Source organism: Thunnus thynnus, chromosome 15 (assembly GCF_963924715.1).
Source record: "Thunnus thynnus chromosome 15, fThuThy2.1, whole genome shotgun sequence".
Lineage (NCBI taxonomy): Eukaryota > Metazoa > Chordata > Actinopteri > Scombriformes > Scombridae > Thunnus > Thunnus thynnus.
Window position 1 is genome coordinate 11,949,203 of NC_089531.1, and position 19,168 is coordinate 11,968,370.

General features: G+C 39.7%; 1 protein-coding gene across 1 annotated transcript in view; it reads left to right on the forward strand.

Moving 5' to 3' along the window:
* Positions 1-19,168, forward strand: part of LOC137198711 (oxysterol-binding protein-related protein 10) — an 80,217-nt gene that overhangs the window by 34,641 nt on the left and 26,408 nt on the right. The window contains exons 5-7 of the mRNA XM_067612604.1: positions 657-854; positions 11,632-11,863; positions 17,213-17,343. Coding sequence (XP_067468705.1) covers positions 657-854; positions 11,632-11,863; positions 17,213-17,343 — 561 coding nt within the window. The remainder of the gene's footprint in view (positions 1-656; positions 855-11,631; positions 11,864-17,212; positions 17,344-19,168) is intronic.

A 19,168-nucleotide genomic window follows, 5' to 3' on the forward strand; every position in this document is an offset into this window, starting at 1 on the left:
AGCAGCACAATTATATTTTGAGCTAGTATAACGTTAACGTATAGAGTGTACCACATTCATCTTAGTTCAGTGCGTTGGCAAGCTAACATTTGCTAATTAGCACTAAACACAACATATAGCCGAGGCTATTAGGAATGTCTTTAGTTTTCCAGTTATTTAGTCATAAACCAAAGTAAAGAATCGGAGAAATTAAAATTTTGACCTGATGATGGCACTAGATGAAAAGTCAGGGGCTCACTAATTATGTTATTATAAGGTATCCAGAAGGAATCATAAAGGTCTGTACTAAATTCCATGGCAATCCTTTCAATAGTTTTTGAAATATTTCATTTAAAACCACAAATGTGAACCTCATGATGGCACTTAAGTAAAAGTCCACAGTCATTAGTGTTCATCACTTGGGGACCATTAATGTTGGCACAAAATCTCATGGCAATCCATCTAATAGTGGACTGACCAACAGACTGACCTGCCGCTAGCCTGGCTAAATATATTATGTTGCTTATGGACACTTAGGCTTCTAAGTTTCTATAATTCAGAAAAATCTTCCCCTGTCCTCATTGTTTCTCTGTCTTGACATTATCACACTCCTGTCACTTTTAATTTTCCACACGACTCACTCTCTCTCTGTGTGTGTCATCCCCTCCCTCCCCCAGGGCTCCTCATCCTCTGGTCGGACCCGTAGCTTCTCCCTCCTCCCCCACCTAACCCCATCTTCATCCCCGGGTTCCCAGAGGCACCTGGGGCACACGGCCTCACCCAGCAACATCGTAACCATCACCCACCACAAATCTCCGGCTGCAGCTCGGCGGGCCAAGAGTCAGTACCCAGGACGGCTGCTGGAGGTCAAAGAGGTGGGTTTCAAAGGCATGACGATATTTTAACCATTGGCCTCTAGACTCAGAATGCCAGGCAGACTCATGGGTGTACGTTTTTGATTTGGCAAGACGGCTTTAAAGGATAATACCATTTTATTACCACTTGGCTCTTATTTTCATAGTTTTGGCTTTCATTCCTGCTTATAATAACATTGTACTCGACAACTGCTAAGCTCTTGGAACATCACTTGCCAGACAAGGCAAGGAACAAGCGGTCAGATTGTCAGACACATTGTAAAGAAGTCAGATTATCTAAACCAGCTAAACAACTTTTTTTGGAGGAAAAACATGAAGTGAATGCACCTGAAATGTCAGTATGGATCTTCATTGCTCAGGAAGTGCAATAGGTCAAAGTAGGTCATAGTTGAACCAGGACCTTTGAATGTAAACTGTGTTTCTGACACAGGTGGGGTAATGATTTTATTGTTTGCCTCTGTTTTTCTCATCTAAATAGGCAATAGTTTTGGCTAATTTGGGAGTTTTGGGTGCTTGGGTTTCTCTGTTGGTCTTCTTTTTTTAGAGATGTTGTGCTGTCAGTATTCTTCAATCGAAAGGGTCGATGGATGGTCGAATTGCATCTGACAATTTCTGTAACTGTCAGAAACCAGCAATCTGTCTGTCTTCCATTCTTCAATTACTTTTGTCAAATTTCACATGCACAACCAAGTGCAACACAATGAATGTTTTCTTGGAAAGACTGTCCGAAACAAGCAGCAACTGCTATCGTTTGACTGTGAAGCCAATGCGGAAGTACTTCAAAGTGAAACGCCAACAGCTGCTAGATGCTGGCTCTATTTGACTCTTATTCAAAAAGCGCCAACTTCTCTCTAGAAATACTAAGTCAATCATTTTTTTCAACAGGATATAATGGTCTCAATCGCTGGTCATTTTGGAAATTATTGCTCCATTAATAAGATTTGAAGACGTATAATAGCTTTGATGTCTGCCATGTGGGTGTTGACTGACAGCTGTGATTGACAGTTTGTTCAGCTGCTGCTCTCCCAGGCTCTTGGACTCTGAGTCGTAATATTGTCGCAATATTTCAGTAAGTTTAAGTTTAATGGAACGTCCTGGCTCCAAATGGAAAAGATGGTGCTGACGATAAGCAGCAACTCTGGGCTTTAAGCCGGCTTCAATGCAAACCAATGGATGACGTCATACTTCGCTACGTCCATCTTTATATACTGTCTGTGGTCAAAAAGTGGTGCCGTTATTCCCATATCCAATCAATTATCATCTTGTCTCTCTCTATGATGGCGGGCTTTTCCACTCAGCCTTTGAGTGTGGCATTGGGAACAGCAATAATCACTTTTGCCTTTAGACGTGGTCAGACGACAAAATACAGGAACTAGTTCGTTTTGAACATACTGACACCTTAAGGTTGAATTTGAGTGAAAAAAGTTGTTGGATTTGAACAGGGAAAAAAACATAGCCATTCATTTAGTTCCTCAAGAAATTTTTGTCCTTTCTGATCATTTGGACCAGACTCTGAAACCTTTTCCACAAAACTATGCTTCATTTTGCATGGCCTTCGTCTTCAGAAGCTTTGGCCTAACTGATCTCAGGTAGGACGCTGGTGCAGTGAGTTCAGCAGATATTTATAGCTTCCTGGCAGGCTTGACACTGACTGCAGTGTACTCTGTCTTTTCTGTAAGTTCAGCTTTGTTGGCATTTTTGCTGTATATATCAATACTGATTAACATGGCTGGTGACATAGGGAAGAGCCGGCGGAGTCGTTGAATCGTGGTCCCTGTGGTGAACGTGTGCAGAAATCAACATATGAGATGTAAAAGTGTCAGCGTTTGCCAGGAGGGTAAATTGTGAAGGTGATGAATGAGGGAAATTTGACAGCAAGCTAATCCATATTGAACGTTTTTATGTTTCTGACCTGCTAATCCTTGAATGTAAGGAGTAAAACCTGTACATTTTTAATAGTTTTATTCTATTTCCATAAGAGTTTAAATTTACAGACCTGCAAGCACATTCTGAGTTAATTAAAAATCCCTCCACTTGAAATTTCCTATCAGCTTGTGACTTAGTTTGAAGTTGAAATCCTCATTAATTCTCTCCGCCTCAGTCACCAGACCTGTCAGTTCTGGTTACCACTTGGTCCTCATCTGCTACATCTCCATACACTCAGTGCAGTCATTCACTATTCTCCGCTTATCTTTCAAAAGAAGATTGTTTTTTCCCCCCTGCCTCCTCTTAATAGCCTGTCTGCACTTGGTTTATAGTGATTAATTGCGAAAGATTAGGCTTGAAGTTGGGTTTGCGAAGTGAAAATGATAAAGACATGATGAAGACATGATTGCATGCCTGCCTGGCAAAGTACTATATAGCCATTACCTGAAGCATTTTTGCTTTCTCCCTTTTAGTTTAGAAATGAAATGTGCTTTTCGGACCGTTGCCAGGTAGCTGTGCATCTGGCCGCTGAATTATGGAGATAAGATGACTTAGCAGTTAGGAAGGAGAAGGAGACATGGACAAGGGGAGACAAGAAGCTTTCTAAATGTAAAATACTTGTGTATGTAAACTGTTGGCACAGAGGAGAGAAATACAAGCTGACAGGGAAGAGGTCAAATCTGCCATCATGGAAAATGTTGTTTAATCTCCAGATGATAGTTTCTGAGTTGTTTCCATTTTGGTCTTTGAGTTTAGGTGTAAACTGCTCAACTGTGAAAACAAATTGTATATTCCCCTTATTATGACTGTCTGTGGCTCTTTTTAAAGATTTTCTTTTTGGCACTTTAGCCTTTATTGACAGCACAAAGTTGCATAAGAGGCATGCAGAGAAGATACTTGGCCTTCATTAAACTGGTGATGTTGCAATCACATGGTGGGCATAACAACCACCAGGCTGCCAGGAAGCCCCAATATCTGTTGTTTTAGTTACTCATTCTGACCAGCAGAATATAGTTCAATAATCTGATTACCAAACAAAATGTAAGATAGACATTTTCACAAATTATAACAGAGTTATTGCATGTAATTAAAAAAAACAGGAACTAATAATTTCATTTACAAATTAATGAATGAATCCAGAAATTAATAATAAAATTTAAAGTAATTTACTTTGTAATGTCAAATAGAGGCAAAAAATTGTTTTGAAAAAGTAATTTGCTCATAATATTGACCTCATGCCTGTATTACACTGTGAAAAACCAATTCATTTAATTACCTCACATAATTTTGTTCATTATTGATTAATGTGTTAAATATTTTTTCATGACTCTGTTAATCATTTAGTCTATAAATAGCAAAAATACAAGTTACCAGAGCTCATGGTGACATCTTTAAATTGCTTGTTTTATGCAAAAAACTGTCCAAAACCCAAAAGGTATTCAATTTGCAGTGATATAAAACAGAAAAAAGCAAACCCTCACATTTGAAAAGCTGAAATTAGCATTTTTGCTTGATAAATAACTTATTATCTATTGAATAACTATTTCAGCGCTTGTTATCTGTATACTTGTTAATTGTTTCGCTGTTAAATGGTGTTGATTCAGGCAATGTTAGCACAGTGTTTTTGACCTTGCTGCTCAGCTGAAGGTTGCAGGCAAATGAAAGCAATCTTTCACCTGTAGCTATCAGGCCGAAGCTTCAGAATAACAAAGACGACTCTCATCTTAAACTGGGACAAAGAAGCTTTGTACGAGTCTGCCAAATAGGACGTTCTAGTACACCACAGGCAAAAAAAAAAAAAAAGACCCACTTCTTGCCTAAAAACCCTGTCATGTAATTGAAACCTCACAATAGGATTTAAGCACCTTGTACCACTGTGTCCCCTTTCCTATAATTGAAACAGTAGGGGAGTAGACTGCCAAATCGTTAGCTAAACAGTGTATTAAAAACTTGGCATTTACCTCAATATTTCATCTGGTTTCTCTGCTCGTCATTGTGATGACACTCTTGAAGGAGCATCAATATTTCATGCAAGGCTCTTTCTTTCATGCCTTTCTTGTTCATTGAAGACCTGGCTGGCTTCAAGTTGTTAAATTCCCCACTCAGATGCGCCACGCTGTGTGTCTGTCTCATCGCACTAAGAATATCTCGTCTAAATGATTCACTCTGTGACATAAAGAGAGCAACTAGCTACCAGTGTGAGTGAGGAATAATTTCTCACCTCTCAGGAGCAGAGTCTGTCTCCTCAAGTGAACCTGGGACAATTTGAGTAAATACCGAGCAGATGGTGTGATCATTAAGCAAAACAAACACTCCTTTGGTGCTTGTGTTTTCTCCACAGACGGAGGAAACAAGGCCCTCTGTGATGTGTGATTCATTCTCTGTTTGGCCTTACATTCTTTTGGTGCAAAAGAATCGGGTTGCTGCTTCCTGTGACCTGATTCATGAACTATCTGCCATCATTTAGCTTCTCTCCTCATCTCTCTCCACATCCACCACTGCTTCCTCGCTCAGCCTCCGACCTCCGTCCCTCCCTCCCCTCGTCGTTTGCTGTTCTCTTTCCTTTATTCATAACAGCCCCATAAACTTATCTGACGGCTTTGGCGCATGGCCAGGGGATGTTGAAGTCGACAGTAAAGGAGTCTGCTTGCACTGAGATTTATGCGCCGCTGTACACAGTAGAGACCAAAAACCTGCTGCCTGCTGATTATTGGTGGATTTATGGTCAAACAGCAGCATCAGGGATCTTTCTGTTGTACATCCCATTTATTTTCTGGTCACTATCACTGATAATATTCGTAAACACCACTCTGCTACTTCCCGTAACATACCTCCCCCCTCTTCCATCCTGCCACAGTTGCACACAACTTTGGCTCTCTTTCAAACTGTCATGGAGGGAAAGTGGTCTTTGCACATCAGTGAATCTCGACATGATCCGCCTCCTCAGCTCCGCCCCGTTGATTCACGTCCCACCAGCACTCACTGAACCGTCCTCACACCAGGCAGGAGGCCCACAGATGCAGCACAGAGTTAGAGTTCAATAAATATGTGATTGTTATTGTCTTAATAGGATTAAAGCAGCCACCGCTCACCTGGCTTAAAGGCTCTGCTAGGTGCAGGAGGTGCAAATAACTAGCTGTACAAATAACTTCTGCACATCCAGAGTCTGCACAGTCTATTTAATACATTTACAGTCTTTTAGTTACAGACTTCTTCTTGACTTTTTTTTAACTTAAAACTCAGTTTGTATTTCAGGATGTGCAGAATGCAAAAATATTTTTAAAAAATTCACAAAAGGAGAGATTCATATTGACCTCTGATGTGACAGAGAACCACAAGCGTATGTCAGGTTTACCAGGTGTTCAGACCTAAATCAGCACTGCTTTAAAAACCCTCAAGGGACTGCGTTGGTAGGGGGCTTGTTGCGTCGTGGCCAGTTTGAGTAACACTACAAGTTTGACTGCTTATCAGACGACAAAACATGCAGCAGTTTAAAATATTATGAGACAGGATTTTACAACTCTGGGAAGGCGACAATGACTTAATCCTCCAAGTTGGCAAACGTTAGGTAAACGATAGGCTGTGACAGGTACAACTTTTTAGCTGGATGAGGACGTCCCTGTATTTATTTGCCGGACCCCTCTGTGTCAGAACCCGGCTGTGCAAATGCAGCAGACTCATTGAAATGAATGAGGGATTTTTTTTTTCATGCAATGAGTTCACTCACTGTTGAAGTAATGCTGTGTTTATATCATACATGACGGGTATTAGAGATTTGAAAGTTTTCCATTTTTATGACTTGTGAGCTTTCACATCATCTGACAACTCAAAATGGTTGAACAGCAGACTGTGGCTGATGTGAGGCGACCATGTTTGTTTGGTTTTAAGGTACTTCTGTATTGTTAAGCACCAGGTTTGATATATGAGAGCTTGTGGAAATATTTCCAAGTCATAAGTATGACTTGAATGTTGGCACTATTTACAAGCGGGATTCTTATTATTACAGTAACTCCCAGATTAGATGAATGCAGCATTACTGTACTTTACAAAAACGTCTTTGTCTTCAGAACATACTATGTTTTTGTAGTTTAGTATCACATGTTTATGTTTTGTATGTATTCATGATGTGCCATATATAAAACACATCTTTCACAAAATACACTATAAATGTACATTTAAACATAATTTTTACTTTCTTGTATGTAGGAGTAACCTTAAGACATGATTTATAAAACATTTTATCAAGAAAAGAAAATTTGGCCTGGAATCTTCTTTTCTTTAAAGTCTAGTGTAGACTAAACATCTTCAGATTCTACTACTGCAATAATAGCAGCACTAACTCCTCTGAAAGGCAGCATTAAAATGACAACATATGGATGAGCTCTTAGTCTTATGTTCAAAGTACAGAGCATTGTCATGCTGTCACCTTTTATCCATCTGTCCATCCATGCATGCATTTGTCTGTCTGTTGAATGTGTGACGGTGGGAGTCAGACCACATAACCGTCTCTCCTCAGCCAACACGTCACAGCCGACTGATGTGAACTCATCAAACGCCTCGACTCTCGGTGCAGCAGCACCACTGGGCAGTTACACTGCCGCGGCAGAGCTGGATCACTGGGGTTAGGCTATTTCTGGAAGCAGCACTGGTCCTGTTGGCTCCAGAGAGCTCTGTGTGTATGTGTATGATTGTGGTGGTGGGGAGCTGCCATTACTGTAAGCTCACTGATTTATAGCCTTGTAGCAGCAGTCTGCTGCTTTTTTATGTTCATGTCTAACCATATAACTTGCTTAGAAACCAATTATTTATGTACATATAACATGTAATTATAGAAATATTCATATAAATAGGAAATGGTATGTTTATTATTGTCTGTATTGTTGCGCTTCTGAGATATTTTGTGTTTAAATTCACAGTATGAAAGAAGAAATTTGCATTTTATATAAATGTGTGTTTGAGTATGCACTCACATACACATGTGTCTAAGTATGTGTGTCTGTTTTGAATGATACTTGAAGGTGGCTCTGGTACCTTGAAGGTGACTCATGTTGCCCACTTGAGGCTAGGTTGTATTTATTTTAGCCTGATGACAGTTTACAATAAGGACCCTTCAAAAGTCTGTAGAGTGTGTGTGTGTGTGTGTGTGTGTGTGTGTGTGTGTGTCCTTATGTCCTTATTCAGTCAGCCATTACTGAGATATGATACCTTATGTCATTGTTGGCTTTTACTTTTTCTCCTGTATCCGTTCACCTATAGATATATATTTATAATCACCACATTTTTCATGTTTGTATAAAAATGTCATGTTTTATATATAAAAAAAAAAAGGTGGCTGCATTTTTCTGAACTCCATGAAACCTAATGGCTGTGTTATTTTCCAGCATTCTGCATGTTATGGGTTTTTTTGAGTTATTTAAGGTTGCATAGCAACACTTTTGCTCGCCAACTTAGATTGTCATCCGCTAAAAGCACCTTTAGTTGAAAGGGACCCCAAGGCAGCTCTGATTTCTGGTGTTATTAGTGAAGAAAGAATTTATACATAGCATTTATACTTTTGTGTCTGCATTTTCACATCGAATCATATGTAGACGAAAGTTGTAGATATTTATGACATAACTTCAATATCTATGTGACTATATGTACTTATAAAGGGATACTCCCACCAAAATGCATTTCAGTATTAAACAATCGTCCTGTAGATTTGGCAGGTAATTGTTAAATTTGCCTTCATACAAAGCTGAGACTGGTGTGATTGGAATCGCGGCATTTGCTATGAATTGGAACCAGAACAGTGACTTTGCTGGCCTATTGTATTGGCCAGTATGTTATGAATCCACCTATAATTTTGTCATCCTGTTTGGCTAAGGTGTATTTCTGTAATTTTGCTTTCTTGGTCTGTTCTGTACACACATCTGTTGCATGTCTGTCCGTCCTGGAAGAAGGATCCCTTCCTCTGTTGCTCTTCCTGAGGTTTCTTTATTTTTTTCCTCATGAAAGGCATTTTTTAGGGAGTTTTTGCTTATTCAAATTGATGATCTTAGGATAGAGGATGTTATATTGCTGCACAAATTGTAAAGCCCCCTGATGCAAATTTGTGATATTGGGCTATATTGACTAGCTCATTGCAGACATATCAGCATCTGTGTTTATGTTGACTAGTAAGTAACCAGAAATTGCTGTGCAGAAATAAGAGAAAGAAAAGTTACTGTATGTTTGAGGTAGTTTTGAAACAGTGATGCCATTATGCTAGAGAACACTGACAAGTATCTTTTATCTGTCAAGTATATATTTGGTCTCAAATCTCATCTTTATGGTATTTTTTAAAACTCTTGGATATCCATATTGTCTCAAAAATGCAATATCAGTCAGGCTACACTACGAATTTTATGTGTGACCAGTTTTCATGATGGGGAAGGTGTCAAAACATCAGTAGAAACTTATGAAGTCATTTCTGCAGCATAATCCACTTCTCTGCTATCCAACCATATTCTCACTATATTCAAGTCACATTTTCAACAAAAGTGGCTGCAAAACAGCTTCTCTCTCATTCCTTATTCAAAACTCCCTCAATCTTACAGTTTTGTGCATTGATATGCATGTTGGAGCACTCTTTGCTTTCACTTAAGTAATCCACAATACTGACTTTACAAAATACATATTCTCAAGCATCTGACCGAACCAGATTTATCACTTAAACATGAGGATTGTGAACTGTGATATCTTGATATAAGAATTTTGTCACAGTATAATATAGAAATGTAATAAATTATAATATAAATATTATATATATAATATCCAGCTTTATATGAACATATAAAGTACAGTGAAATCATGTCCTTCCTTCATTGGTCACAAATATTGGTCTCAAGGATTTTATCTGTAAAAAAAAAAAATGTGTGAAATGAAACAGCAAGTTCTGATTATTTGAAGGACACTTGTGAAAAAGATAGAGTATCAGCATGCTGAACACTGAGAATCTATTAATAACAGCAACTGGAAACAAAAATTTGAGCTGTGTCTGCCTGAGGACTCCAACATCCGACCCAAGTAAATAGCTGAATAATTGGACAAGCTCTTTGCTGCTTTACGTGAAAGTCTATGCCACATATAACACCAGCTCAACAGCTTTCAGTGACTCCAAAATACTTCTGTGTACCAATGCAGGGAGACAGATGTGTTTTTGAAGTGCATGCGGAGGACGAGTGGTGGTGAAGCCATACAATATTAATGAATAAAACATTTCCAGGCTGATAAACAACCCAGATTCATTAGCCCCAAGAGAACCTTATTACCCGCTAGCGAGAACCAACTTTGTCTTCTTCCTTTTGTGATACATTTAGACTCTGATAGGTGAGTCATACAGAAATAATTTTCACAGTAAGAAATGTTCTGTCTGTCGGAGCATAGGGGAGAACTTGTCTTGTTTGAAAAGTTTTTGCAGCTGTTTTTTTTTTTTTTTGGCACTCCATTCTTGGAGCAGATGGTTGTGTAGCTCAGTTGCTGAGGTGACGCCACTAGAATTAAATGTTATTACTTCCTACACATTGGTTAAACAGTATAACGGTTAAACAGTATATTGTTGTGTGTATCTATACAGCATACATTCATACAACCTCTCTATTCTGTCCTCTCATATGAGTTCATATGAGACAATTCAAAATTATATGCTAACATGAAAAGATCAGTTATTGAAAATGAATCCTAATTTGCCGCTTAGTGTTTTAATGAGTCTCAACTTTTTAAGGAATTTGATGGCACATCCCATTCCAATGAAACACCAGGCTCACTTCTAATTAGGTCTGCAATGAATGAGTCAAAAGAAAAACAGAAAAAATGGAAATGGAAAGATGAGGCTAACATTATTTGAATTTTTTACAAAACCCATAATGTCTAAGTTTAACTCTAAATACTTTACAGTATAACTTCCCTGCCCTGTTTGATCCTAAAAAACAGGTCACAAATATAGAGTTTCACTTTTGAAACAGCTGGGCACTGCAGTTTTTAACGAAATGTTACTCAAACCAGAACTAGTAATATATTTATGGGGGATTATTTTCAGCTGCAGAATGAATACATATTTGGTGCTCTAGTGAGTATTTTACAGCAGCAGAATGGTTTATGTGGGATGGACTCAAAATAAATTAATGTGCCTAATGTCACCCAGTGCAACAGTGTGGCTCATTAATGTGTTTTTAATAGTTTTTTGACAACAGCGGAGGTGTTCCACCTTTAGGAATTGTTAGTAGGATCAATTCATTGTTGGGTTTGATCTATTTTATGGGATACAGCCATGCTAGCACCTCCGCACACATTGATGCATTAAGCTAAACACTAAAGTGAACACAGTGAGAATGCTAACATAATGTTTAGCAGGTATAATGTTTACTACACATTTTAGTTTAGCATGTGAATAATTGCTAGCACAAAATGATGGAAATGCCATCAGTTTTGCAGGTATTGGGTCATAAACCAAAGTTTACTCACTCATTGATTACTCAGCCATCTGGCGCTGTGCCATACAAAAATAATCAGTAGGGCGGGGGCGTTTCTAATGAACATTTAAGCACAACAGTTCCTCAAACTAGGATGGTTTTTAATGTTGCATTGCGGCTTAAAAGTTTATCTGGCAAGGCCGGCTAAGAGATCCAGTTACAGGGCTCATAGCCTCAGCTTATGTACATCCACATCCAAGCCTCCATTTGAGTAATTGATACCATATTATGTGAAAAAAATCTGATCTATCCCTTCACATCACTGGCTCACTGGTAATTTGAATCATGACCCCTGGCTGTTAATATATTTTAACAGCTGACTATGTATTTTAATGCCTTACATCACTGTTCTCTGCCAGGTGATGTCCCAAGCAGAAGGCCAACAAAAGAACCTTGTCCAGTCCATTGACTCACTACCTACCAAAGGCCCCCTCTCCTGTCTGGACCAGGACCTGCTGCTGCTCAAAGCCACATCAGCCGCCACCCTCAGCTGTCTGGGAGAGTGCCTGACCATCCTTCAACAGACCCAGAGCCACAGCCAGGCACCACCTCAGTCCCAGGCCTCCCAGCGCAATCACGGAGCCCCCTCCGGTGAGTTCGCCCTGGGCCCCGTTCCAGTCCTGCTACTGGAGCCCCCGACCCCCCCATCTCCCCCACCCCCCTTGTCCTTCCAGTACCCTCTTCCAGAGCCCAGCATCAGCGGCAAGGGCCAGCTGGGGCAGCTGGACTGTGGCTCTTGTCCCTGCCTCATGGGTACCATGAACTTCAATGTGTGTAGTAAATGTTGTTGAATGTTGTATTTAGTGCTTTTGTGTGTTAAATTGTTTTATTTTGTTCCATTTATGTTTTTGTTTTGTAGCAATTAGTTGTTTGTTCTGTGTTGTGGTTATTGATACAGATTTTCCATTCATTTCTGTGTTGTTCAATGTCGTCAGTTGCGTTGAAATGCCAATAGTTCCTCAAAATCGTAGTGTAAGTGTAAGCATGAATGTGAAGTGTGTATGAATATGATTTAATCGTCAATATTGTTTACAAAATTCTTGAAAGCATTTCAGACTATGTCCCTACATGCATGCCAGAGAAAAAAAAATCAGGGTTTATGTGTGAATGAGTAAACCTAAATATAAAGGCTAATACTATGCACTTCTAAATCTCCTCAAAGGATTAAGTCTTTGCCAAAGGAATCCACACTGGTGCCTAAAAATGTCAGACCTCTGCCATGTTTAACCCTCTTTGTGCCAGATCATTATGGATCCAATAAAGTTCTTTCGATTTAAACCTTCTGCAGCCTGAGGGTGGTTCTATGGGCATAACATTAAGGAACAATTCCTAAAGGTGGAAGGTAGACTCCAAATACAGGACAAGTGTCGACTTGAGTTAACATACCCTTAAATTCATCAAATACTCTGGAACAATTCTAATTTCCCTAGTCTTGAGAAAATATGTAGTCCTTTTACACTCTCTAAATTACTGTAGAGCAGCAGCACAATTAAAGTTTCTTCAGCAGGGAGGTGTAGATTTGATTTAAAAGAATACTGCTCTGAAAATCGACATTATAATCAGTGTCTGTAGGCTTGAAAGGTGTATAGTTTGTAGCTGCTGTAGTTTAGATTGGATTCACAGCCGTTACAATGGATCCCAATGGCAACTCAGAGGTCAAGACAAAAAAATATGTGCCAAAACTGTCCATAGAAAGTTCTGAAACATCTACAGCAATTCCCTTCTCTGCTGTCCATCTGTTCCAAACAGTGCCAGTCCTTTGCTAAATGAGCTACTTCTGTTTCACATTATTGCTTCCATATAGTTTCCAAGCTTTACCGGATGCAGTGGAGAAGTTGCTGCAGAGGTTTTGTGGGAAGTTTCTATGGATGATTTGGATTCATAAAGGTTAAGACCAAAACAATGAGATCACAGATGCAAGCAGTCGAAATTAATTTCCTTTGCAGGGCAATTTGGAGTAGAACCACTGCTCCTTTACTTGAAAGAATTGAGTTGAGGTGGTTTGGGATCTGATTTGGATACCTCCTTGGATGCCGTCATGTGGAGGTATTCCATACATCTCCAACTCTAAGGAGACCCTGGGCAGACCCAGAAAATGCTGGAGGAATTATACCGTGTATTCCATATGGCTTGGGAACATCTCGCAATCGCTAGTGAGAAACAAGTATGGGCTTTCTTGCTTAGGTTGCTGCCACTGCGACCTGAACCCAGATAAGTGGCGGAAAATGGAAGGATGGATGGTTTTGATGCATGTTTTCGTCGTGGCATTTGGGTTACCATTGAAATCTATTGTAACTGCTGTGAGTCCAAACTTTCATAAGCTGTCGTCCTCTTAAGGAGCAAGCTACAAAATCTCATCTTTTAAGCCCTACCGGTGTATGCTTACAGTGGAGTATTCTTTAAACCATGAAGTTGTGGGCCACCTCCATCTATGACTTTGGGAAGGTCTTTTGAGTCTGGGTTTGGATGGGTGCCGGATTCCAGCCAATCTGTCGGCCTTGACAGTTTATTGGTCTTCTCTTTGCGCCAACAGTCACCCTGCCCTGTACCTGTTCTTCAGACAGGGGGTGGTGTGGAGTGGGACCACCGGGCCGCAAGTACAAAACTCTTTCCTTCCGCTGTTTGGCTGATAAGTCCTATGGGGGTCCAGCTGCTCCCTGCTTCCGGCATGTACCCCCCACACCTCAGTGAGGAGATTTTTGTTAGGATACTCAGTTTTGCCGAGTGATGAGTAGTGTGGCTCATCGGCATTGGCAGCATCCAGATTTGATGCAGCTGATAAAGGGAGTGGCTGGCTGGTCGGTTGGTTGGTTGAATGGTTTAATTACGTCCATACAGGAAAGCTTTGCCACTGCATGGGAAAATTAAGTCTTTGGTAGTGAGCCGAGCATGAGGTTGGACTGAGTTTGGCTGGCACGTTGGTCCCTCCGGGCTCCTTGTTACTACAAAACCAGCACCGCTTGGTTGAGTCAGCTCTAGTAATGGCAAAGAATGTCAAAGGAAGTTAAAGGATCTTTGTAAACTCCCACCAGAAACCTGCCAGTCACAAACCAGACAACATATTATCAGCTGATGTCATGGAGGAACTTTGCTGCTCGCTCTAGCTCTTTTTGGATCCCCCTCTCTCCCTCTGTCACCTCCATAAAGAGCTTGAAGCCCAACCCTCTGTCTCTTTCCTCCACTTACCCAGAATATTTTCCTTTAAGGAATGAAAGTCCATAAAGGAAATTAATTTACTTTGCCACCAGCAAACTAGTCCCCTTACAGTTAAACATGAAGAATTCAAAGAAGTAGTACCTTGATTCACAAAAATGGAGATCAGAGGTGAATGACACTTCTTATTTAAGAGAAAATAAAAAGAACAGCAGACACATGAGGGGTAAGCGTTGGATGTGAAAACATCATACAATCTGAAACAATGTCACAGCCCAGAAATGGAAGGCAATGGAAAACCATTGGAAACATCTATTGCATGAATGTTTGTCTCTCCACTGTTTGATCTGCGCCAGCCTTTTGATTCACTTGCATGCCTCTATCCAATGGCCCACATACCCCCCTTCTCACTGAGAGTTTCTACTTCTGGTGCTTCATTGTGACATCTCAAAGAGAAAGTCTCAAAGAAGATGTATCTGTCATTTTGGGTTTTTAAGAAGCTGAATGTTTTGCAAAGCAAGCTACCTGCTTATAAGAAATTCTTATTATTACCACAAACACACTATTTGCAGTGATCCCCCCCCTCACGCAGGAAACCACTGATTTTAAAATGTCTCAAGTATAACCTTTTCAAAAACAGCTCAAAAATTCAATTTTCACAGTATTAACTCACTCACACATACTGTACTTCTGCCTTCAGGCTGAGCCACCCCCGCTCATTTCTCCACTGTACAAGAGTCCAGTATCACCAGAGGAGGTTCACTTACACTGTTCACGTTCCTGTTAGTCAAACTGTCAGTTGACCAAAGCAGAGACCTGGCCTGAGGGCTATTTCAGTGCATTTTATTGAGACAGACTAGCCTCAGGCTCACCAGCATGCCGACCTGTGTCAGCACAGCTTGCTTTTCGCTAATGGATATCAACAATCGGCCTCTTGGTGCATTAGACCTTTAACCCAATTTGGGAGCTGGGATTGGAGATGAGAAGGGCCTTTGGTACCACTCCATTAGCAGTACTTTGAAATGTGATCTATTACTGTGATGTATTTTAGAAGCTTTTAAAAAAAGAAACTTGCTTCTTGGTTTTAGGTTTATTCATATGAATTGCAAATCACATTATCTTAATGCAAGCATTTGTGATGAGTCTGCTCATACAGGAGGAAATATCAGAAACATCTGACAGTACAATAGCCCTGCATTAAATACAGATTTAATGAAGTGTGAAGGTCAGAGGTGGGGACTGAATTTGATGTCTGTTTTTGAAGCTGTAGTTTGTAGTGTTGTTAAGCAGATGTCTAGTGAGGAGCCTTTAGTCAATGTTGTAACCATTGTTCCTCTAAGGTAATCTGTTTTCCTATGTTTAGCATGAGTCATCATGATTTTGGAGACTTTTCATCATGCTACATTACATAATTTTCTCATGGACTTGCAATTTAGCCTGAAACTATTTAAAAATGAGTGATTGCTAGATGTAGAGCGATGTGGTATTCCACTGTAGAGCTGCAATGCTTAGTTGATTAGTCAATTGACTAACACTTCTTAAATGCAAACATTGGTTTTTTTTTAGTCTTCTATGATAATAAACTGAATCGACATTTGAGGTTGCATCATGGCTTTTGGGAAACAGGGGTTGAAATTTTTCACCATTTTCTGACATTTCGTAGGCCAAATGACTAACCAAGTAATTGAAAATGTAATAAACAGATTAATTGATAATAAAAATAATAGTTAGTTGCGGCCCTATTCCACTGTCATGCTTGGCATCAGAAAAAACTCTAAATGTGTAAAACAAATGGCTAATTTTGCTCAGAAACATTAGTTTGGACAGTAAAATTTTGTAAAACAATAACACAAAATGTTCATATCTTCACAATACAACATTGATAATATTGAATTATTAGCCAGGCTTAGTTTGATGTCTCTTAAGCCTCCACATCCTGCTTATTTGTATGCTACATAATACTGTAAGACTCAACTCTTGTAGCTGCCTTTTACAGTAGCAGTAGTCATAAGTGCAATACTGTTAAATATGGAATGTAGAAAAGTCTCAAAAATCATAATGATGATGTATTCACAGTAAAACAGCACTAGCAAAGAGAAACAGCTGTTCATTGTTGTACCTCACAACACTGACTCACTGAAAGGCATACAAAGGGATTTTTCCTTAAAAGCACTGCAAAATACAACCTCCAGAATGAGTTGAATCAACACCTCTGGCAGTCCAGAGAGGCTCAGTTCTTTCAGATTGTGTATTGATTTTTAAATGCCTGAACAACTACAGCAACTGACATACAATTGTTTGAAGGCTGTGTCATGATATGCGGTCGTACAAGGTTTAGATTTGTTCTATATCTGTGAAAGATTTTATTGTTTGTGGCCCAGAGTCTACATGAATCATCCTTCTAGTCATTTCTGTTTGTTTGACCTGAGTTGAGTCATTGCATTGCAACAGGCCAGGATATCACACAGAACAAATATTAAATTCAAACAGACACACAAGCGCACACACACACACGCGTGCAATTTCCTGGTGTCTAGTCTCTTGTCAATCACACGCTCTCATTTCAGTTTGAGATCTAATATTAAATGTCAGAAATAAATCGAGTTTTCTCCCGCATCCCTCTTTGATTCTTCTTGTTAGTTTCATCCCAAACAAAAATCAAGCACATTAATACACACAAATCAACAAATCTACATCATATAGTTTTAAATCCCCATTATTTCCTCCTCCACTCTTGTTCACTAGAAGCCGGCACATGGCTCTGACAGTGCCCTTGTCGTTTTTCAGATGGTGTTCCTGTGTGGACTGTACCAAAGTCGCCCTCAGGGGAGCAGTTGAAGAACGGAGGTCTGACTCCTCTGCGATCAGCCGAGCCTTCCCCGGCCCTCAGGAAAAGGAGTCTGTCCCATGGTGCTGAGGTGAGACACGTTATGTCATTTTCTCAATTATCACCTTTGTCGTGTGACTCGCTCTTTTGTGCTTTCCCCATGATGTCTTGGTGTGTTAGAGATATGAGTTTACAGACATGAGGAGTCTCAGATGTTGGGTCTGAGGCAACTGCAGGGCTGCACAATTAATCTAGAAGATGTAGACTTCAACGTGTTTGAAAGGTTACCGTACAGATTATCTGTTAAAGAAAATCATACTAATCACACATAGAAATTCCTTCTTCTTTCCTAATCTCAGCCTTGTTAAAAGGCTTTAGCCCAACCTACAACCTTTATTTTACTGGTAACCATTTTCCAAAGTACATTTTTAGATAGATTTTTATATTTTTTGGTTGCTGTAAGTTGATTTTCTTGCTGTAGTTAAGTGAAATAAAAGTGGAGGATTCTTTGCAAGATACAAAGTGTTATGAAAAATCTGAAAGAAATTGCCACTTCTAAGACTTCCTCTGTGTGCCAGCAGGCTCAAACAAATCAGTGTTAGTGACGTTATTGTCTTGCCTTTGCCCTTGTTGCTCAGCAAGGGAAGCACTCAGCTTCTGAAAGTTTTAACAGAGTTGCTGTCAAATAAGTGGGTCACACAGTTATAGAGCTGGAACTGAGCAGATCCCAGGAGGAGGCTTCATGAATTTTCTGTCTGCCTGCTGCAGAGATGGGCTGTCTAACTGTCTGGACCACCCTGTATCAATGACAGGAAATAGAGACCAGGTGACAGTGACGTAAATGTGCGTCAGTTGGGCGGAGAGTGAGAGGCGGTGGGGGGGTGAGACATTGGTTACTTGCTTTCTGTCCCAAATGGAAAGCAGACATCTTAATAATAAATTTAGCTGATCATTAACTTAAAAGGACTAAATCCACCCTAAAAGAAACATTTTTTGTTTTTATTCCCTTTGTAGCATTGCTGTATAAATAAAACTTTCTGCAATATTATCATAAAAGACATAATGCTGTTAAAAAGAGGCTAATCTTTCCTCATCTTGCGTTTTTCTTTTTGGTATTTTTTCTCATTACCATGGATACCCTGGAAATATAAATGATCTGAGCTTACATCAAAGTACTAAGACTGCAGCTACAGTGGATTTTGCTTTCATAGATGAAAATCTTTGGATTATATAAAAAAAAATCAGCTGTGGATGTCAAGTTTTATTTCCAGTCTGTCAGAATCAAACAGCAAGGAGTCTTTCTACAGCAGACTTAATCATTTTAAGATAAACCGGGACACAGATGTGCAAATTAATCTCCTGACATTATTTTCCACCATGTATGACCACAATGCCCTGTAAAAACAGCAAATTGTAAATGTTGAGAATCATAACCTATAGTTGAAGTATGCCAGGCAGTTGAGAAGGATGGATCCTAAACAGAGTAAACTGTAACACTCCCCAATTATGTCTAGTATCTGTGGGTGGATTTTAGGGATGTTTTACCAGGAGAAGTAAAGATGATTTTTGTTTTTACGCATAGCAATTTTCCCCTCATTATGCATGTCACCGTCACAGCTTTTAAGTGAACTAAAGACCCTTCTAATGAAAGTTGAAGACAGCAGTTGGCCTTTGACTAAACTAGAAGTAAGGGTGAAACTGTTGAAGGATTGGATAAAATGCAACTAATTCTCACAAAGTCTCTACTGTACATAAAGGTACCTGACTTTTTTAAGACTTGAAAAAAGTGAACCTATGCTTTAAGTCCCTGTAGGAAATACATGCTACTGCTCTACGTGTACGTGTCTTTGCGATATCAATAGGTACAATTACCCTGTGTTAACCTGTATACAGGTGGGAGCAACCACCTTTCCTCA